This window comes from Lepidochelys olivacea (genome assembly GCF_965140295.1).
Source record: "Lepidochelys olivacea isolate rLepOli2 genome assembly, chromosome: 1".
Classification (NCBI taxonomy): Eukaryota; Metazoa; Chordata; order Testudines; family Cheloniidae; genus Lepidochelys; species Lepidochelys olivacea.
Window position 1 is genome coordinate 292,424,272 of NC_140411.1, and position 22,701 is coordinate 292,446,972.

General features: G+C 45.2%; 1 protein-coding gene across 1 annotated transcript; it reads left to right on the top strand.

The window, feature by feature from the left end:
- The first annotated feature begins 4,158 nt into the window (after positions 1 to 4,158).
- AVPR1A (arginine vasopressin receptor 1A) lies at positions 4,159 to 17,405 on the top strand. Its single transcript, XM_084647462.1, has 2 exons — positions 4,159 to 5,309; positions 15,063 to 17,405. The coding sequence occupies exons 1-2, from the start codon at positions 4,274 to 4,276 to the stop codon at positions 15,311 to 15,313; spliced, it is 1,287 nt and encodes a 428-aa protein (XP_084503588.1). The 5' UTR covers positions 4,159 to 4,273; the 3' UTR covers positions 15,314 to 17,405.
- Positions 17,406 to 22,701: the final 5,296 nt, after the last annotated feature.

Sequence of the window (22,701 nt, forward strand, 5' to 3'; positions counted from 1 at the left end):
GCTCAATGATCTTTACTGTTTGTTCAATCTTCTAAACCTACATTCCTACAGGGTAGGTAGCTATCAAATTATGCAATTGCTCTGTGACCATCATACCCTGTGGCTATAAAGTAGCAATATTTTGGTTAATAAATATTGATACTTGGTGATTTTGTTATAAATAACTCTCAATCAACCATCCTATGTCCTTCTACATTAACAGTAACCACTGGGGGGAAAGATCCGGGTATCATTGTGAACTGCTTGATGCATGATAGTGATATAAACAAACGAACTCAGCAAACAGAATGTAAGATGTAGAAAGAATGGGATAAAAAAAACCCCTGAAAATGTGGTAATGCCACTTACTGCCAAAGTATACCCTTGACTTGAATACTGTGTTCAATTCTAATCACCCGATCTCACATATAGCAGAAAGAGGAGCCCAAAGACATAACAAAAATAGAAGCACACAAACACGTCCATATAAGGAGAGATTGTAAAGAATTGGACTGTTTCGTTTAGAGTGCAGACAAATGAAGGAAGATATTATAGGTATTCAACCTCTACTGGACCAAGTGGGAAGCAAGATACAGAGTCAAAAATCAGAATCAGGATTCTCACAAAGAATGCCTTGCCAACAACTCCATTTCTTTTAAACCAGAGCACCACTAGTATGAATACCTCCAGTATCTGAACTGGCTGCTAATTAGTATCCAAGTGGTATTTCATGTATTGTTTTATTTATCAGTCCCTAAATGGTCTGAGATCTGGATAACTGAAAGATTGCCTCTCTCCTATGTGGTACACAGCCTCAGTCGGCTAACCATAGATTCATAGACTCATAGATTCCACAGCCAGAAGGGACCATTGTGATAATCTAGTCTGACCTCCTGTACAACACAGGCCATAGAACTTCCCCAAAGTAATTCCTAGAACAGAGCTTTTAGAAAACCATCCAATCATAATTTTAAAATAGACAGTGAGGGAGAATCCATCATGACGCTTGTTCTAACAGTTAATTACTCTTACCATTAAAAATGTACACCTTATTTCCAGTCTGGATTGGCTAGATTCAACTTCCAGCCATTGGATGCTGTTATACCTTCCTCTGCTAGTTTGAAGAGCTCATTAAATATTTGTTCCCCATGTAGATACAGAGTATCACACATATACATGACACACATGTTAAGTTAATTCTGTTCATATGAGCTTTAATTAGGCAATTTTTCCCTTGTAAATCATGCCTGAATCACAGGAAAACAATGTTGAAAGGAGTGACTGTTCCCAAATTTCTTACCACAGCAGGCCATACATATTTAATCTGGAGGATTCATTGGTGGCTACCTTGGGAATTATACCTTGTAGCCTCTTTTTTTCCTCTGTATTTGACCTCAACCCTTGTCCCATTTGATTTTAGCTGCTCTTTTCCACACTGCGTAGTTGTGGAGATTATATGGGCCATGTTTTTTTTTAAATCATAGCTGTTGTGAAAATTGTTGACATTTCAAAGTTATTTCCATTTCAAAGTCTTTTGGAAAAAAATCATGAAAAAAGTTAAAATGACCTGGTTTTCAGTTTAAAACTTTTTATCAAAAAAGTTTTTATACTTTCAATAATGCTTATGATAAAAAAGCTGGGGAAAGGCATGTGGTTTTTCACAAAAAAAAATCATTTTTGAATAAAGGCCATTTTTTAATGAAAAAATCTTGTAATCATAAATTAGAGCTGGTCAAAAATGTTCAGTGTAGTCTAGGCCTGATTCTGCAGTCTTTATACAGGCAAAACTCATGGTGGCATCCCCCCTCCGCTGGACAAGGCCTCCCAAAATCTCTAACACAGTGGGACAGAGTCAAAGATGTGAAGTAAGAGCGTGTTCCTTCAGCCACTGCAATTAATGGGAGTTCTGACATTGACTTTAATGGAGCAAGCTCTAAAGCTCTGCTGTGAGCACTTTATGATAGCAAGCCTCAAATAAGGTACAAAGTGCAGGATCAAGTGCAGGAAGTAATTTAGTATATCGTGAAGTATATAATTCATGAGTCTTTCATCTACAGTAAATCTGGAAGAGTCCTCTAAAACCAGAATCTCAAAACTGCCTTTTTAATGAAAGACCAAATATAAATTTTATTCTTTACACCCTTTTTTATAAAGCAGATTTTTTTTCTCCTCTTAAAGCTGTTTTAGTTAAAAATCAGCCCAAGTAACACAGTTTTGTTCCAGTCAGATGGGACCTGATCCAGGATTTTCTATTGAAGATAATGTGGGTATTTTACCAGTGAACTGAACTGGAGCAAGATCTAACCTTAAATCTCATGTATTACTTCATATGACAGAATGAAAGCTATTTCTAGTTATAAGGACCAAATCCCAGTCCCACTGAAATCAATGATAAAATTCCTATGTATACAATGGGGCCAGAATTTTGCCCTAAATCCAGAATAACCTATGAAACCAAGGAAACAGAAAATCTTTATCTAGTTATCTGCTAGTTTCTATATTTAAAAAATGACTAAAGTTAAAGTGATCAACTATGGAAATATGTTTGCAGTCACAGTACTTTAGAGGAGGTTTTAGATCCATGCTGCCTTTTTCTGTGCTGAATTCTAGGTAAATTTCTACCATCATGGGTGAAATCCTGGCCCCACTGAAGTAAAATGGAGCTTTGCCATTGACTTCAAGGGGGTCAAGATTTCACCCTTTGTTTCCAGTTTGTGCTGTTGATTCTCCGCCCCTCTCTTCTGGGCTTTATTCTAGTACAATTGTTATAATCCATGAGAGGACCAGACAGTACTCTGCTAAATGCCAGAACATCACTTTCCATCCTTGGCTTAGTCTTGGACAAAAGAACAGGACAGAAGGGAAAAATAACAGAGACATTTACTCTGAAATCTGATTCCTCTAAAATGTTGTTTTGATTATCCCAAATAACCAAAGTTGTGACAAGATTCTGAAAGCGCTGTTTGTTCACTATTGCCTTCCCCTAAAACTAAATTCTGTAATAAACTCTACCCCTTGGCTTTTAAGAATGTGTAGACAGATGGAGAGTAACAGTTCAACACATTTCACTTTCATCTCTTCTCTGTGTGTGCAACAGGAAAGGGTACAAGGGATAAATCCGGAAGACAGTGTCAAAGCCATATCACAACCTCCTGGCCGACAGATGTTGTTAGAATCCATTCTGTAAATGAAAAAATAATTCATAGATACTAGTAACAGACTGTGTTTGAGTGCTGCTTTGTTTTTCTCTTGGATTTAAGGAAATAGATGATGCTGTAGATCATATTTTTCTTCACAGTAACTCTTCAAAAGAGATGGCTAGGAGTAAGGAAACTGCCATTACCCAGAACTGCATGCCATCAGATACATCTCGCTGCTCACCTAGAAGAATCTTCCAAGCAATGATACAACCCCTGACAAAAACAAGGCTCCAGAGTGGAGAGGCAGAGGGGTAGCATTCCTACAGCCAGCAGATCACTCTCCCGACCCTCCTCTGCTGTTCTTGTGCCCAGTTCCTTTCTCTCCCACTCCCACCTCTCCTCTTATTCTTACACCCCTGCAAGGTGTCGCCACTGCCCCTCCGCGCTCCAGCCTGCCTCTCCCCCTTCTCCTGCCCTTGCCTCTGCCCGCCCCTTGTCCTGCTCTTTCTGCTGCCCCACACCTGTATGCTACTGTCTCTCTCCGCTCTTCTCCCTCCCTGCCTTTGACCCTTCCCCTCCTGCTGCCCCGCTCAGCAACTCTTCCCCAGCGCAATAAGACACCGCAGCCTTCTGGGGACCGAGGGGCAGGCAAAGGGAGTTTCACAGACTAAGGTGTGAAGGTGCCGATCGCCCCCGCCTTCCCCCTCCTTGCATTGACGGACAGCGCCGGAGCCCATGCCCCTGCAGGGGGGACGCGCCCCTCATTCTCCTTGGGCAGAGAAAGGAGCGATCCCAGGGAGCGGCCGATGCGGGAGAGAACCTGGTCCACCACCCCGGGGCGCGTGGGAACGGGGGGAGCCCGGGGAGGGGCTGGAGGAAGGTACCGAAGCGGGGGGGGGGGCGGGTAGAGAGCTCAGCTCCTGTGCCCCGGGGGCAGCGGCGGCGCTGCAAAGCGAAGCGGGGGAGGGGGCGGCTGGCGTCAAGCGCTGACCAGCCTCGGAGACGGCCGCGCCCCTCCCCGCCCGGCGGGATAAAGGCACCGGCCCCCGGCGCTCGCTCGCAGACAACCGGCGGCGGCGGCGGGAGCCAGGGGCCGAGCGGCGGCGAAGCGAGCGAGCGGGAGGTGCGAGTGCAGGGTCCCGCCGGGCGGCACCATGCGCTCGGCCGCCAGCCCCGGGCCCTCGTGGGGAGACGCGCCGGCGGCCGGGAACGGCAGCCAGTGGCGGCGGGCGGCGGGGAGCAGCCCCAGCCCGGCGCCCGGCTCCGCCGCCCCCAACGCGAGCCGCGCGGCCGGCTGGGACCCCTACGGGCGGGACGAGGAGCTGGCCAAGCTGGAGATCGCCGTGCTGGCGCTGACCTTCGCGGCGGCGCTGCTGGGCAACGGCCTCGTGCTGGTGGCGCTGCGCCGCACGGCCCGCAAGGCCTCGCGCATGCACCTCTTCATCCGCCACCTCAGCCTGGCCGACCTGGCCGTGGCCTTCTTCCAGGTGCTGCCGCAGCTGTGCTGGGAGGTGACCTTCCGCTTCCACGGGCCCGACGGGCTGTGCCGCGTGGTGAAGCACCTGCAGGTCTTCGGCATGTTCGCCTCGGCCTACCTGCTGGTGGCCATGACGGCCGACCGCTACGTGGCCGTGTGCCGCCCGCTGCAGACCCTGCGCCAGCCCGCCCGCCGCCCGCACGCCATGGTGGCGGCCGCCTGGGCGCTCAGCCTGCTGCTCAGCACCCCGCAGTACTTCATCTTCTCCCTCAGCGAGGTGGAGCGCGGCTCGCAGGTCTACGACTGCTGGGCGCACTTCGTGCAGCCCTGGGGGCCCCGCGCCTACGTCACCTGGATCACCGGCGGCATCTTCGTGGCGCCCGTGCTGGTCCTGGCCACCTGCTACGGCTTCATCTGCGGCCACCTCTGGCGCAACGTCCGCGGCAAGACCCGCCGGCGCGGGGAAGGGGGCGGCGAGGCCCGCCGCAAGCCCGGGGCGGTGGCGGTGGCCGCGGCGGCTGGGCCCCCCGGCGGCGCCTTCCGCCGGGGGCTTCTGCCCACCCCGTGTGTCAGCAGCGTCAAGACCATCTCCCGGGCCAAGATCCGCACCGTCAAGATGACCTTCGTGATCGTCTCGGCCTACATCGCCTGCTGGGCGCCCTTCTTCACTGTCCAGATGTGGTCCGTCTGGGACCCGCAGTTCTCCTGGATCGGTAGGTGAAGGGGAGGCGCAGGTGTCCAGCCTCTGCTCTGATTTACCTTGCTGCCACTCCGGAGTGACTCCGTACTCACACCGAAGTAACTCAGAAAAGATTCTGAGGGAGAGATGTAAAGTACTTCCCCTGCCTTCTGCTGTGGGTGTGTTGGGGGAGCAGAGGGAAAATGCAGACCAAAGATTATCTCTTTAGACTATAATGGGGAAATGAGTGAGTTTCACTCAGAGCAATAAACCCTGCCTTTTTTACAATTAATAGTTTGCCCTTGATAGTTGCTGTTATGACCCTGCGGGCTCTGACAAGGAAACCCAGCTGTTTCAGTTGTTCTTGAGGAACAATTTGAATAATGGGGCTTTTGATTTTAAGCAACTCTCCCTGGTAAAACAAATGTGGAGTTCTGCTGAAAAACTGATGGCACGATTTGTCTCCACCTCAATTATTTCTTTAGGGAAACGTTGAATAAAAATCATCATGTTTCTGAAAAAGTTTTACATAAACTAAAGGATTACTTGTGTTTATATTGCATGTATGAGTTAAGTAACTTGCAAATAACCACAGGAATGTTTTCTCACTTACTGTTTTACTTTTGCTACTGAGTGACAGACATAATGCTCTGGTGCAATAATTAATGAAATGCAGCTGCTACCTGGAAAGCCTTCTCCTGTCAGTCTTGTATGCATTTCAGTTTTGCCACTTACCTGCATTCAAATAGATTAAAAGGAGAAAATAAATAACTAATCTGGGGATTCCACTTCATTGTAAAGTTTGTGTCTGGAAGGGGTGTAAACCTAGAGCCTGATCCTGCTCTCACTGAAGTAAATGAGAGCAAAATCAGACCCTTTAGAGATCTAGGGAAGATTCTACAGTATACCACAGCTAGGTAACCTTGAGGGGCTAAATCATACAGTACATGGACAAATACCCCTGACTTCAGTGAGTGTGTTCCATGAATAAGAACTGCAGGACTGGATGCAATGCCTTGCTGTCTTGCTTGGGTTAGATCAAAACACAATGTTCAACTGATACGAGCAAATCTTTTTGAACTCCATACTATTACAAATGTGGTGTTTTTTTGTTTGTTTTAACGTGATTGTTCTAAACTATTGGCTCTCAAACTGGAGGTCGTGACCTGGTTATGTGGGGAGTCACAAGCTCCAACCCCAGCGCGCGGCTGCGAACTGTGAGCCCCGACCCCTGCACCGGGCTGTGAGCCCTGACCATGAGCCCTGACCCTTGGGTGCAGCTGTGGGACTGCGAGCCACGACCCCAACCCTGGCCAGGAGCGGGGCTGCGAGCCACAAGTCTCGACCCCTGCGCTGGCCTGCAACCACAAGCCCCGACCCTGATGCGGGGTTGCGAGTCCCAACCCTGACCTCCATGGGGGACTGTGGGGCTGCGAGCCCTGACCCCAACCCTGGCCAGGAGCGGGGCTGTGAGCTCTGGCCAGGCGCTGGGCTGCAGGGCAGTACAGGGTTTACAATGGCGCCAGTGGCGCCTTGGGGTGGGCCCACATTCAAAAGGGGCTCCGGCCCAGCCCACTCACTTGCGCTGCGCCCAGAGCAGCTGGCTCCTCTACACCCCCGGCTTCTCCCCCCACCATTTGCTCCACTCAGTTGGCCAGCCCAGGGCTTCTCTCCAACCCCTGTCCCTGCCTGCCAGTTCCTCCCCACCCCATGACCCACAAGCGCCACAGGGAAGATCAGCTGTTGGCAACTGCCAATCAGCTATTTAGCATGCGCAGCAGCCCTCATCAGCTCTTTGGCTGGCTGCGGCCAATCATCAGTTTGGCGCAAAGTCTCCCACCTATCAGCTGTTTCGCCTGCGGCTGCTGAAGCTCCCACCTTCCACTGCAGGCAGATGTGAGCCCTTTTAATTTTCAGGGCAGAGGGAGCTAGGCTAGGGGGACAAGCAGCCAGGGCAAGGCAGCTTCTGTGCTAGCTGTGGAGGGGTGGGAGAGATGGGGTGTGGGCAGCTTCTTGGCAGGGGGCTGGGAGGAGACAGGCAGGCAGCTTCTCGGCTGGCTGCAGGAGGGTAATGGGGGGAGTACGGGTCAGGGGGTTTCTCGAGGACCAAGCCAGCCATTCTCAGCCCACTCTGGTGTCTCCTCCAATACCTGTGCCCCACTCCAGCCAGGAGAAACCAGATGCAGACCCCCTTAGTGCTAGGCAGGGGGACAAATCAAAGGACATGGCTCTTTAAGAAAAGCTTGCCCTTGTGTCTGATGAGCGAACTTGGGCTGGGGCCAGCAGCTCACCCCCTCCCAGTGCTCCGTCCAGCCAGTTGGGTGTGCCTGGCTATGGCCAAAGGTGAGATGGGCTTCACTGCAGCCCCAGCCACAAATGAGTAGCCTCCCCCAGCCCGGACCTGCCTGTGCCCGGACCCCTCCCACACGGGCTCTGGGAACTCCCAACCCCTACGGTTCTGACCCAGGCCCTGGGGATCTGCATCCCTTCCCCTGTGCATGGAGGGACAGGAGGGGGCAACACACCAGTACTTCTAGTCGCATCCTCCCTGCAGGCTCTTCTCCCTGGCCGGCTCTCATGCCTGACAAAATAACGCTTGCCCAGCTCAAAGCTGTTTTCTCCCTTTCTCTCCCCCTCCCTCCCCCAGATCAAGCCTGCCTGAGGGGCTTTTCCTCCCAGAGAGGAAGTTTATTCCCCCACCCCCCAGATCAGCATCCCCTCCTCCCCGTGTCAGGAAGTATTGATTTCCTTTCCCTGGATCCACACTCCCCCCTCCAGCTCACAGGGAATCCTTTGATTGCATTCCCCCCACCGCATCAGCTTCAAGTCAGGAGATGCTGCCTTGCTTCACCTTGGAACACCTGAGCTCATCTCAGGCTGTAGCAGCCCAGAGGAGGAATCAACCCCCTCTTCCCCCCTTGCCTTTGGCTATGGTTCCACGAGGGGCTCCCCTCCCACAAAAGCTGCAGAGTGTGTGAGGGAGTCGGGGGTGGGCTGCAGCCCTGGGGACTGGGAGGAGCTGGAGCCACACAACAGCCATACAGCAGGATGAATGAATGGGACATTTCTATGCTGGGCTGTTGAATTAAATTGCTCTCTGTGTCAGGGCGGGCAGTTTCTGGGCTGGCCGCAGGGGGTGGGGTTAGGGGGAGACAGAGCTGCTTTGAGTGTGTGGGTGGGAGTGGGAGCTAGACAGAGCCGATAGCAGATGGGGAGCAGAGAGAGAGCCGGGAAAAGGGACGCAGGTGGAGAGTGGGAAACATCAGGAAGGGGAGATACCAATGATAGACACACATTCAATAACTAGAATGAAAGTGTATAAATATGCTGAAAATAGCTTCCCCTCAAAACTGGGAGAGCACCCTCCAGCACACACACTTTGCCCTTAAGGCAGAAGGGGGCAGAAAGGAGTGAGCAGCAGTTGGGAGGCATTGGGGGGGGTCGGCAGGCAGGAGGCATTCAGGGTTGTCGAGGGGGATAGGGCAAAGCGAGGGCAGGAAGAGGTTGAGTGGGGGTGGGGCTTTGGGGGAGGGGGTGGAGCCAGGATGGGGCACCGACCAGCAAAACCAAAAGTCTGCACCTATGCCGTGACCCCTTTCTCCCATCCACTGCTTGCTCTTCTTGGCCAGCAGCAGGCTCCTCTCTGCCACTGCCAGTCCGGGCTAGTGACTGTCCACTTCGGGCTCCCTGGGGGCAGGGGGTGCCTCTCCCTGTGGCTCTGCGGAAGCAGCAGGCTGGGGACGTTGGTGGCTCCCCCACCCCCTCATGCAAGCAAATGCCTCCTCTGCCATGGGCAGCACCAGTGCCAGGTGGGTAGGGCTGGGTGGGGCCCCAGGACTGCTCTGTGCTCCCGAGCTTCAGCTGTCCTGCCCCCTAGCACTGTGCTGGGAGGGGGAATCCCTGCTCTGTGCCAGCTCAGCAGGGCCGGGGGCAGGGCTTGGGGGAGTGGGGGAGGTTTGTGTGTTTTGCGGTGCTGGGCAGTGGGGGTCTGTTGTGGGGTTGTTATGTAGATGTGGTGGTGGGGCTGTGGGGAAGGACACTGGGCAGTGGAGGTGGGGGAGATCTGTGCGTGTTGGAGCATTAGGAAGTGTTGGGTGCTGGGCAGTTGTGGTTGGGCTGAGGGTGGGGTGCGCTGGGCAGGGGTGATGATGTGGGGGGGGCTGGGTATAGGGAGTCGGGGGGGGCACTGGGGGTTGTGTGGCATGGCATGGGCCCACCCCCATGGTTGCAGGAGCACGCGTTTCTAAATGGTGTCCTCACACTGGGCGAGGTGGGACTGCCTCTGCCTTGCTATGCCCCATTGCCCCTGACCAGCCCCTTGCTCCGGGGACGGACTTCCCCACCCCATGTTCCATTGCCTCCATGGGGGCACACAAATATGTTTGGTGCTGGGCCCACAAAAGATTAATCCTGCCTTGTTGCGGGGCTGCGAGCCTCAGCACCGGCCAGGCGCGGTGTTGTGATCCCCAACCCCAAGCAGGAGCGGGGCTGTGAGCCCCGAGCTGGGGCATCCAGGATGCTGTGAGCCCGGACCCCTGTACTGGGGTTGTCAGGTGGAGCCTGGCCATGCTGAGGGTTATCAGGGTTAGCCAGGCACAAAGTTGTTAACCCCCAGCCCTGCCACACACAGGGTTGTCAGCCCCAAGCCCTGCCACCTGCTGGGAGCCCGGCCAGGCACTTGGTTGTGAGCCACCATCACCACCAGGTGCGGATCTCAGAGCCCCAAGCTCCTCCAGCCCAGCTCCACCCCCAACTCTACTCCACCTCCAGCTCTGCTCCACCTCCAAAGAAAGGGCGCCAAATAGAAGTTTGCCCAGGGCACCATTTTTCCTATAGCTGGCCCTGGTACTGAGACAACATTAGAGGGCTTGATTCTTTAGCAGCTGAACAAGTACTTTATTAATTAACAAGCAGACACACAAGTGCAAACTTACTCCTGAAAATAATGGCCACCTGTACTGCTAAAACCGCTAAAAAATGAAAGTATCTCGAGTCTTACATTAAACTTGGTTTTACCAGTATCATCACCTCTGATATTGAAAAACCGCAATGCGTCATTGGCGGTGAAGTTTTGTCTGCTGAATCAATGAAACCATGCAAACTGCAGCGACATCTTGGCACTAGACATTCTGAGCATAAAAATCAAAACATGGATTTTTTCAAACGCAGAGAAGACCCAACAAAGGCAGCCAGGCCTGATGCTGATGGAAGTTTCCGACAGCAAACGTCCTCAGTTCTGGAGGCCTCTTACGTTGTGCCACTATGAACTGTCCGTACCAAAGCGCCGCGTACAGCAGGTGAGGCGCTTATTCTGCCAGCAGGCAATGAGATTGTGGCACTCATGGTTGGCAATGATACTGCCAAAAAACTGAATATGCTCTCTACGTCTAATGATACCGTGAAACGCAGAATAAGTGAGATGTCTGAAGACATCAAAAAACAAATTGTGCACGAAATTAAACATTCTGCTTTCAGTATGTTCAGCCTGCAACTTGATAAAACCACTGATGTTACTCACTGCGCACAACTGATAGCATTCGTACGGTGTGTAAATACCGGGGATGTTAAGGATGAGTTCTTACTCTGTGAACAACTTGAAACAACCACAACAGCACAGGCCATTTTCAATAAGGTGAATGCCTTTTTTCGAAAGCAATGGCATTGAGTGGAAAAACCTTTGTGGTATCTGTACTGATGATGCTCCAGCAATCATGGGTGCACGGTCTGGCTTTCAGCAGAAGGTAAAGTGTGTCTCACCTAATGTGATTGTCACTCATTGTGGAATCCATCGTCAAGTCCTAGCTGCAAAGACATTGCCAATATGCCTTAATGCTGTGGTGGATGTTGTTATATGAGCAGTGAACTACATTAAAGCTCATGCTCTGAATAGTCGTCTCTTCTGAGAGCTCTGCAATGAAATGGGTGGTGAATATGAAGTTCTGCTTTTCCACACTCAAGGCCAGTGGCTTTCTAGGGGATGTGCATTAAAGCGCATTTTTGTACTTTGTGAAGAGATGGCAGAGTTTTTCCTGCGAAAACAGAAACAAGAGCTGAACAAAATGTTCAATGACAAGAAATGGCTTCTCTGCTTGGCATACCTAGTTGATATCTTTGGTAGCCTTAAAGATCTCAATCTTAAAGATCTCAATCTGTCACTTCAGGGCAAATGTTCAACATTAATAGACCTGACTAATAAAATCAAAGCCTTCCAGATGAAGTTGGATCTGTGGTGCAGGAAGCTGGACACAGACAGATATGGCATGTTTCCGACACTTTCCTCATTCAGCGAGGAGGAGGAAGTTAACGTTGATAGTGCTCTCAAGTCAGCGATCAGTGAATATTTGAGAGCCCTTCATGAAGAGTTCTCACACTACTTCCCAGTGCTACCAGAAGCACTCCATTCCCTGGTGAAGAACCCTTTCAGTGTGACAGCTGAGCAGTTACCTACTGATGATATTCACGCACAGGAACAGTTTGTCGACATGATCAATGACGATGAAGTGAAAGCAAAATTCACACAGCTGCCTCTAAACCAGTTCTGGTGCTCAGTTGCAAGTGAATACCCACTGGTGTCTGAAATGGCCCTGAGAGTACTTCTGCCATTTCCCACTACCTACGAATGCGAGAGTGGATTCTCCAGCCTTCTCACAATAAAGACAAAATCTTGAAACCGGCTTGATGTGAAGGACGACATCAGATGCGCCCTTTCTAAAACAACACCAAAAATAAAACTTCTTGTGTCAAACAGCATCATCCATCTCACTGATTTTTTGGCTGCTTCAGGTCATTAATTGCAGTCAAGTATTAAAATAAAATTCTACTTAAAAATAACTTTTCCACTTATATTTAATTTGATAAAAATGTGTTTTAATCTTAATTTAAAAGCAGTGAGAAAAGGTAAATTCATTTTAAGCAATAGGGTTTAAATTTAGTATTTAACATAGAGTTAAATATTAAAAATGTGTTTTTAATTTCTAAGGGGGGGTTGCACTCAGAGGCTTGGTGTTCGAAAGGGATCACCAATACAAAAAGTTTGAGAACCACTACCCTAGAGTAACCAGGAAGGCTGCCAACCATTTTGTATGCCTGCTTGAAAGTTCTGTGATGACTTAAATGTTTGCCTTGTAATACTTCTACCTTTTGAAAAACATAGAAAAAGAAGAGAATTTTGCATTTCCCAGGTGTTCACGGTGTGTCTGACACTTCAGCTATCTGTACACAGCCAAGGAAAATATCAAAGTATCATCAGCCTAAAAAAAGTGCTAAGCTCAAATGTTTTACAAAAGCTTTTAGAGATTATAAATTTGCTGTTTGTAAACAATCAGCTCTTTTGGAAGGAAATGGTCACATTTTGCTTTCTGATTTAATAAAAGGTAAATGGTTCTGATTAAAACATTTGCTGAATTAATTTGAACAAACATAATTTAGTAAAATGTTTCCCCAAAATTCAAAACTCTAGATGTGCTTTTTGTTTTTAAATTAAAAAGTCTATTCCAGAAATACCACAGTGAATTCATTTTGCCCTTGCTATGGATAAAATTCTGGAAGTAATTTTCATTCATTATAATGTACGCATACATATATATATGTAAAAACATGTAAAGTGAAAGCTGGAAGCCACAAACGTTAGATGATGATACTATATTGTACTTTTGTATTTCAGACTGTCATTGACAATAGTGGGAACTTTGATTACCAAGAAATGTGGGATTGAGTTCAATCACAATACATACCATAGTTGATCAAATATAAATAGAATTGAAGGTTTGAGGCAGACTAATATAATTTCGATTTCAAAAGGAGAAAAAAAAACCTGTCAGGACATTTCACTTGTTAAATAGAGAGATTAATACGAAGAGACATTCTAAAAATCTTGTAGAACTGTACAACACAGTGAATATATCGCTGTGGAGACTTAATATTCATAAAGTGAGGCCACTTTTAATTGAATATACTAAGTACTTGAAAGAGTCTGACAATTTAATTAAACTAGTAGAGGTAAGAGGATGAATTTTTTTCTATGACAAAGTTTAGTTGAAGGAAAAAAACAGAGCATCTTTCTCTGATCTCTAGCATTATGGACCTGATTCAAAGTCTTTCTATTGACTTCAATGGACTTTGGATCAGGGCCTATATACATTTTGGAAGAAAAAACTTAGGGTGAAATCCTGGCCTTGCTGAAGCTAGTGTTTTGCCAATGATGTCAATTTCACTCTTACCTAATCGAATTTGGACTTCAGGTTTGGGATTTAAGGCTCCTGTCCAGCAAAGCACTTACTTAGGCTATGGCTACACTAGAGAGCTGCAGCTGCGTCGCTGTAAGATCTCTAGTGTACTCACTTTAAAATGACAGGAATTAATCCCCGCCCCCAACAAGCTGCAGTAGCTATATCAGCAGGAGAAGCTGTCCCACCAACATAGTGCTGTCCATCCCGGCACTTAGGTCAGTGTAATTTATGTCGCTCAGGGTGGTGGCTAATTCATAGCCCTGAGCGACATGAGTATTACCAGCATAAGTGGTAGGGTATGCATAGCCTCAGTGTCAATGGAACTGCTGACACTTACAGGTTAACATGTGCTGAAGTGCTTTGTTGTCTTGGGTTCTTAGATCCCAAACCAGAAGTAATTAGTCTTTACTCAGATAAAAGTCCAGTTAACTTCAATCGGAGTTTTACCTGACTAAGGACTTCCTGATTGTGTCCTTGGGATGATTTGGAGGATCTATCTGTACAACTGCTGAATTCTGGTTGATATGAAGTGGTTACTGTGAAAATTGCTGAATCAGCTTTGTTGTATCCACTGTGGGCTAGGAGGGCTGTGTCACTTCCTCCTCGTATCTGGTCTAGGAGGGTCATAGAACTCAAGGACTCTATTCAGGTGATAACAACTTGGAAGAATGGATGAGCTCTGGTCTAAAGGAGAAACAGTTTTACGTTCCCTCTCTGAGGGGAGGGGGAACTGGAAAAAAAATGGAAATTTACGAGGTGCAGAGCAAAGGAAGCCAGGTGACCAGTTAGGGCTTTAAATAAAGACTTACAGGGGAGGAAGGAAGGGCATGGGCTGCCTAGGTCAGAGGACTAGCTGAGGGGAGAATACTCCATGTGTCAGCATGCAAGTAACAGAAGGATGCTGGACAGTCCCTGACTCCAGCCCAAAGAATGATCTGGAGTGGTGAGGAAACTGAGGAAGGGAAGTGCATGAAGTTTATTATTTTTGTATGGGTCTGTGTATTTCTCATATGATTAAGTGAAGAGCAGCAGCATTGTAGAACTCTGGATTGTATGTCTGTGTTATATGTAACACTTTCCACATGATGGCCCCTTGGAGAGGTAAACTAGAAGTCTCTCACCTTTGGTGAGATTATGGGAGAGATGTGTGTATGAGATGGGGGAGCCTGAGGAGTTCATACTGTTTACAGGGGCTGGGTAGGGTGCCATGAGTTCACAGCTCTCCAGATGGAGTGTAAGAGAGCGGGTCTTCATTCTAACAATGTGCCTGGGGATCCCAAGACTGGGACAGTGCTTGGGTTTATAACACCTGGGGATCCAGAAGCTGGATTCCCCCACAACAATCTGAAGGGCCGCCAATAGAGGGCACCCAACCAGACCAGTGACAGTATTTATTACAGTGTTAAATGTCTGTTGTTGTTCAGTTCCAGGATTGCTTTTCTCATTTCTGTTCAACAATTAACATAAAAAATCAAATGGTTAATGAAGAAATTGACTGTATGTTGGCAATGTTCCTTTAATTCTGCTACTAAAACAGTATACTTTTTTTTTTAAAATAGATTCTGAAAATACTGTCATTACAGTCACTGCTCTGTTGGCCAGTCTGAACAGTTGTTGCAATCCATGGATCTACATGTTCTTTAGTGGACACCTCCTGCAAGACTGTATACAGAGCTTCCCTTGCTGTCAAAAAATAAAACAAAAGCTGAGTAAAGCAGATTCTGACAGCGTTAGCAGAAGACAGACTTCTTTTACCAACAACAGAAGCCCAACAAACAGTTTGGATGTGTGGAGGGGATCACCCAAATAATCAAAATCTACCAAATTCATCCCCATTCCAACCTGAGCCAGTTACACAGAAGAGACAGGTCTTCTTCAAGTGCAGTAACAGCACTTGTGAGTATCATAGTGTGGCACTTCAAGCTTGTCAAGGCACTAGTCATGAACAATTAACTACAGCAGTAGCCATATCATGAAATGTACCATATTGCTAAATAAACTATTTTGAACTGCTGTAAATTATTTTATGAAAAGTATTAATGACATACAAAGCAGTGGAATGTGGGCAATTGCTCTGGAAAGAGTACTAATGACCATAGTTTTTCTAAAGTTAACTTTATTTTTTGTTTATAAAATAATTAACACTTCGTTTCATGGTCATAATTTTAATTGAGACACTGCTTCATGGTTGCCAACTGAAGTGTACTGACATGTAACCATAATTCATCATCATAACTACTCTTAAAGTGTGCCAGTATCCCACTACAACTTATGCTTTGCTGTGTGTTATTCCTATAGCATCTGAGTACTTTAACACATTTTCATTAAAGCTTGGTTTTGAAGCTCCTTGAACAAATTTTGCTGTTTGTTAGAAGTCCTAAGAATCTCTTAAAAGGACAACGTTGAGGCTCGTGATCCTAAAATGAGACCTATCATTTTCGTGTGGTTTTGGAGGCACACCTATCACACTGTCATTCTGTTCTACCTGTCTGCTCCATTCTTTTGAGCACATCAGGTATGGAAGTTTTCAGTAATTTTGCTGGTGATATGCAGGACTCCGATTTGAATTTCCAGCATGCTCTTGAGAATGAAAAATCAAGCAGAGTGGAAGAGCAGTGGTATATTTATAAATATACTTGCATCACATGCATGCTCATACCTCTGATCAGAAACAAATTCCCTCTGTTGTTGGTAGGTCAAAATAAAGAGGATTTGGGATTTAACAAGACTGAGCCCTAGTTATTGTTTGGCTAGTTAAATATTGGGCATGTTGACCCTAAATATGCTTTTCATTCAGAGCAAGATTGGGCCCAATATCTCTCTAAGCATTCAAAAGGGGAAATAATAGAAATAATTGGAACTGCATTCTAATTAAGCTATATTCTGCCTCCACAGTACTAATGGAGCTTCCATCCATTTCAGTAATAGTTTTGCAAAGAATGAGGGCAGACTATGTCCTGACAGAGAAAAGATTGATTTCATGCATTGCTAGCCCTATAGAAAATGATAGCTATTTCTTCAGGAACAAAAATATGGGGGGAAAAAGCCTACAACATTAAAATGGTATATTGTTCTTTTTATGTTTTCTTTTTAATGTGCATTTAAAAGCCTGAAGGACCAAAGTTTGTACACAGTTGTACATAAAACATATATATATGAGTAAATGTATGCGAACCTGTTGATAAAATTTGGTCCAAATCTATGTATGTATGTATGTATTGAAGGGGTGTGTGTGTGTGTGTGTGTGTGTGTGTGTAAAATGTGTGTGTATATATACACACAGTGTGTACTGCATAAGCATCAGATACATATTTAGGTTGCATATGTCTCATATGAAGATGCTATTCTTTGACTAATTTTATGTTTTTGTTAATACTACTATCTTTGTACATGACATCTATGCAACTAGGTGTGCTTATAACATTTTATCAAAGGTTATTAGCCTGAATTTTTCTATAATGATATACATTAAAATAGACAAGACAAATAAAAACTTTGAAATAATCTTAATGAAAAGTTGGGCAATGAACGGCATAAAATATAAACAAATTATGGCTCAAAATTTTAGCAGAGTCTTTTAGTTGTTTTCCAAGTATGCTACAAAATCTATGCCTAAATTTTGGTGATTTCCCATGCAGCTGTATTTCATAAGTGCTATGTAGTTCTTGTGACTGATTTGATAAAACTGCATAGGGCAGGATTTGAGATTCCAAACATTTTGTAATTATTACTTTGAGTTTCTTCTTTTGCTTAAACAAATTTTTTTTTCAGAGTGAAAATTAAGGTGTTCTGTACAGATACAAAAGTGCTTCTTAATAGTTGGTTGAAGTTAATGTTAGGGTAAGATTTTCGTGTGCTAATGAACAATTTCTTGTTCTTCCTGTTTTCAACCAATGAATAAATAATTGCTCATTTAAAATGTATAAACTTGCTTCAATAAACTTCTGGATTTGTTTGAGAAGCATTATATAAGTGGTTGTTTTTTTTTTCAAAAACAAATATAGAAGACCATTAATAAATACCAGGATCTGGAGAGTCAGGGTCAGGCAAACTCTGCATTGATTTTTAATGTTACATGCACATAAGGTTTTCAGGACTGAACAAATTTTAAATTACTTCATATTATGTATAGTTCATGTGGGATGTATATCATAATACAAAGAATATGCGGTTTGCTTTCCACTAAATATTATAAATATCATCACTCAAGTGTGATAGAGCACTAATTTCTGCTCTATTGAAGTCATTTGGAGTTTTTCCCTTAAAGGCTCCTGCTCCTAATGAAATCAATCTGAAGTGAGACCAGACTGGTGTCTCTGCACTCTACTATTCATGTGGTGATGATGGGATAACAGCAGTTTCAAAAAGTTTAGACGGAACCACTGGAATAAGTGGCATGATGCAAGAATCAGCAAGGACTTGGATCTGATTTCTTGATAAGAAACAGATGTGTTGGCAAGAAGCATTCCCCCCCCCCCACTAGTCACTTCCTAATTTGTGAGTAAATAGTGTACTACTTGGAAGACGTTTTTTCTTTACTACCAAACTAGGACCACATTCTGCAGTGCTCACACATGCAAAACCCAATTTGGACCCAATCCTGCAGCACTGACTTGGAGATAAATCCTGGCCTTACTTGTTTCCATAACTGAGAGCTCACTGGAATTGTCCTTGGTTGGGTTCCACAGTTGGAGAGGTCTAATGAAATCCTGGAGCCTTCTTCCACTTTTTCAGAGTAATTGCATAAGATTTTTGCAGATGCCCAGTCTTGCCTTCTATCTCATCGGGGGCCTGAATGATGGTGCTGAGGAGGTATTGAGCATGCAGAATTCTTCCTCAGCACCCGAAGGTGGGTTCATTCCTATCTATTAGTATTCTGGGGAGACTGACTGGCAATGTAGCCCAAGGCAAGTAATGGATCTGTCATCTATGGGTGGAATAAGATGTAACTCATTTTACTTTCTAGTAACCAGAGAGGGAAGAAAGCAACCTCCCAATAAGCCCTCCCATTTCCAACCCCAAAGTAGCAGATATAGATGGGAGCCTCACTCTCCCTGGGCATGGGAAAGAAGAGAAGGGCAAGGTCTGAGGAAAGTTTTTCAGGGGCACTGGGGAGGTAATCTGCACGAAAATCCTGACTTCCCCTGAGCAGTCCTGTACCATTTGCTCATAGGTCACATTCAGAGCCCCTTTACCTTCCTTCCACCATGCATTAAATCATTCCACTGATCAGTTGTGCTGGTGTGGAAGTATAATACTTGCTGTAAGGGGCTAACACTACTAACAGGTGCATAAGCAGAACTCCGGATTTAGTACTCACATTGCCTTCAATGGGAGTTTCTTTGAATAAGGGCTGCAGGGTTATTATCATTAGTTATTAAATAGATTGTGCTCAGATACTTCAAAAAGACAATTCTATGGAAGATAACATTCTCCTCCTTTATATGGTAATTTTTTTAGATGCTCAGTCCTATGAAATTATTTGCAACACTTCTACCTTAGGTTAAACAATATAACATTGGCAGTGCTGGGAAAAATAACCCAGTAATTTTGGCTTCTACTTTTGTCTCTTAACCACTTATTAAAGCACATTTCTTTTCTAAACTCTTTTGAACATTACAATCTTTGATATAAAAAAAAGAACGAGGAGTACTTGTGGCACCTTAGAGACTAACAAATTTATTTGGGCATAAGCTTTTGTAGGCTAAAGCCCACTTCATCAGATGCATGCAGTAGAAAATACAGTAGGAAGATATATATATATATACACACACACAGAACATGAAAAAATGGGTGTTGCCATACCGACTCTTAACGAGACTAATCAATTAAGGTGGGCTATTATCAGCAGGAGAAAAAGAACTTGTAGTGATAATCAGGATGGCTCATTTCAAACAGTTGACAAGAAGGTGTAGTGGGAAAATTAGCATGGGGAAATAGTTTTTACTTTGTGTAATGACCTATCCCCTCCCAGTCTTTATTCAAAGCTAATTTAATGGTGTCCAGTTTGCAAATTAATTCCAGCTCTGAAGTTTCTCATTGGAGTCTGTTTTTGAAGTTTTTTTGTTGAAGAATTGAGACTTTTAGGTCTGTAATTGAGTGACCAGGGAGGTTGAAGTGTTCTCCAACTGGTTTTAGAAGGTTATAATTCTTGATGTCTGATTTGTGTCCATTTATTCTTTTGCGTAGAGACTGTCTGGTTTGGCCAATGTATGTGGCAGAGAGGCATTGCTGGCACATGATGGCATATATCACATTGGTAGATGTGCAGGTGAATGAGCCTCTGATGGTGTGGCTGATGTGATTAGGTCCAATGATGGTGTCCCTCGAATAGATATGTGGACAGAGTTGGCAACGGGTTTTGTTGCAAGGATAGGTTCCTGGGTTAGTGTTTTTGTTGTGTGGTTGCTGGTGAGTATTTGCTTCAGGTTGGGGGGGGGGGGGGTCTGTAAGCGAGGACTGGCCTGTCTCCCAAGATCTTTGATACAAGTGATTTACATTGCTGTGCACATGACTTATGTCTTTATACTGGTTTATTTATTTGCTCAGCACTGAGCAAATCATAGAGGAAGATCTGGGCTTTGACCCAAGGAACTTTCAATCTAAATTAAAAGGAGTACTTGTGGCACCTTAGAGACTAACCAATTTATTTGAGCATAAGCTTTCGTGAGCTACAGCTCACTTCATCGGATGCATAAAGTGGAAAATACAGTGAGGAGATTTATATACACACAGACCATGAAAAAATGGGTGTTTATCATACACATTGTAAGGAAAATGATCACTTAAGATGAGCTATTACCAGCAGGAGAGTGAGATGGGGGGAGAGAAAACCTTTTGAAGTGATAATCAAGGTGGGCCATTTCCAGCACATTTCTGAAGCAAATACTCACCAGCAACCACACACCACACAACAGAATCACTAACCCAGGAACCTATCCTTGCAACAAAGCCCGTTGCCAACTGTGCCCACATATCTATTCAGGACACCATCACAGGGCCTAATCACATCAGCCACACTATCAGAGGCTCGTTCACCTGCACAGCTACCAGTGTGACATATGCCATCATGTGCCAGCAATGCCCCTCTGCCATCTACATTGGTCAAAGTGGACAGTCTCTACGTAAAAGAATAAATGGACACAAATCAGATGCCAAGAATTATAACATTCATAAACCAATCGGAGAACACTTCAATCTCTCTGGTCACTCGATTTCTGATCTAAAAGTGACTATTCAACAAAAAAACTTTGAAAACAGACTCCAATGAGAGACTGCTGAATTGGAATTAATTTGCAAATTGGATACAATTAATTTAGGCTTGAATAGAGACTGGGAGTGGTTGAGTCATTATACAAAGTAAATGTATTTCCCCTTGTTTATTTCCCCCCACCCCCCATTCCTCAGACGTTCTTGTTAACTCCTGGAAATATGCTGGAAATGGCCCACCTTGATTATCACTTCAAAAGGTTTTCTCTCCCCCACCCCACTCTCCTGCTGGTAATAGCTCATCTTAAGTGATCACTCTCCTTACAATGTGTATGATAAACACCCATTTTTTCATGGTCTGTGTGTATATAAATCTCCTCACTGTATTTTCCACTTTATGCATCCGATGAAGTGAGCTGTAGCTCACGAAAGCTTATGCTCAAATAAATTGGTTAGTCTCTAAGGTGCCACAAGTACTCCTTTTCTTTTTGCGAATACAGACTAACACGGCTGCTACTCTGAAACCTGTCAATCTAAATTAGTAAGCCAATACAGCTGAGCCACATAAAGGATCTAGAAAACATTACACATCCAACAGATATGTGTAAACAAAAGGGTGACAGCATATTAACATTACTTTGCATCAGTAGCCGTGCTGTCACTGGTCTTCCACTCAATACTGCCCTACTTGTCCTCTCTATTGAGTCTGGAAGACAGAAGGAGAGTTAATGCGGCTCAATAATTAGTACGAGTCTCCTTACCACATTCTGGCACACAGCAAGAAGGCAGTTAGGCTTTATAACACTACACAGCATGTATACACAGACAACAGTTTCACAACCCTCCTTCCACAGAAATCTAAGTCACCATGTCTAGGGTTCTGATTGGGAAATAGGAGGCCTAGATTATATTCCCAGCTGACAATGACTATTTGACCTTAAGACACTTCACTTCTCTGTGTGCCTCAGTTTTCCCTTCTGTAAAATGGGATCATGATACGTTCTTTTGTACACTGTTGAGACATCTGTGGATGAAAAGTGCCGTGTAAGGATTAAGTATCAGTGATGCAAAATACAGACCACAATCTCAAGCAATTTTTTTTTCTGGCTCAGCTTTCTCTCTATCATAATAGTCTACCCTAATTTACTAAAGCACCCAACATTCGTCTGAAATGTACAGGCAAAGAGAGCACTTCCCAGTCACTTTTTTAAACACTTAGGTATAAAATAGAAGATTGTCATTACAAATAAGAACATAAGAACAGCCATACTGAGTCAGACGAATGGTCCACCTAGCCCAGTATCCTGTCTTTGACAGCAACCAGTGCCAGATGCCTGAGAGGGAATGAACAGAGCAGGGCAATTTATCAAATGATCCATCTACTACCATCTAGTCCCAGCTTCTGGCATTTGGAGATCTAGGGACACCAGGAGCATCGGGTTGCATCCCTGATCATCTTGGCTAATAGCCATTGATAGACTTATCCTCCATCACCTTATCCAAGTTTAAATCTACTGAAAAATTAAACCAAGTGGAGAGAGAAAAAATGCTCATTATTATAAATGTTAATAGCAACAGAACACTAACATGGAGTGATATCAGTACAATCTGCCAGTTTGTAGATATGTGGTATTTTCCTTATATTTAAAAAAGACCCCCATGTCTCAATGACCTGTAAATAGCATGCCAATCTTTTCTACTCTAATGTGTTTCTCCAGAGAGATGCCTGGATTTGACCGAATCCCAGAATTTAACACCCCTCTCATTGACAAAAATATTGTTGGAAGACTTCTATTCTGAAGCAATAATCGTGGTAATGGGGAGCAGCTGATGAAGTAGGGAGCCAAAAGAGTCAGCAGCCTTTTAAAATTTAAACAATCATTATTATAGCGAGGAACTTGTATGCATGCAGTTCAAATGCTCCCTTATCATTCAGGATATACTAATGTTAACTGTAGAAGACTCGAGAGAGAATAAACATGGAATTAA

What these genes read in the sequence shown, in the direction of transcription:
- AVPR1A (XM_084647462.1), top strand. Translation starts at nt 4,274, where the DNA reads ATGCGCTCGGCCGCCAGCCCCGGGCCCTCGTGGGGAGACGCGCCGGCG. An exon ending in CCCGCAGTTCTCCTGGATCG is followed by an intron (nt 5,310 to 15,062) that starts GTAGGTGAAGGG and finishes TTTTTAAAATAG; the next exon opens with ATTCTGAAAATACTGTCATT.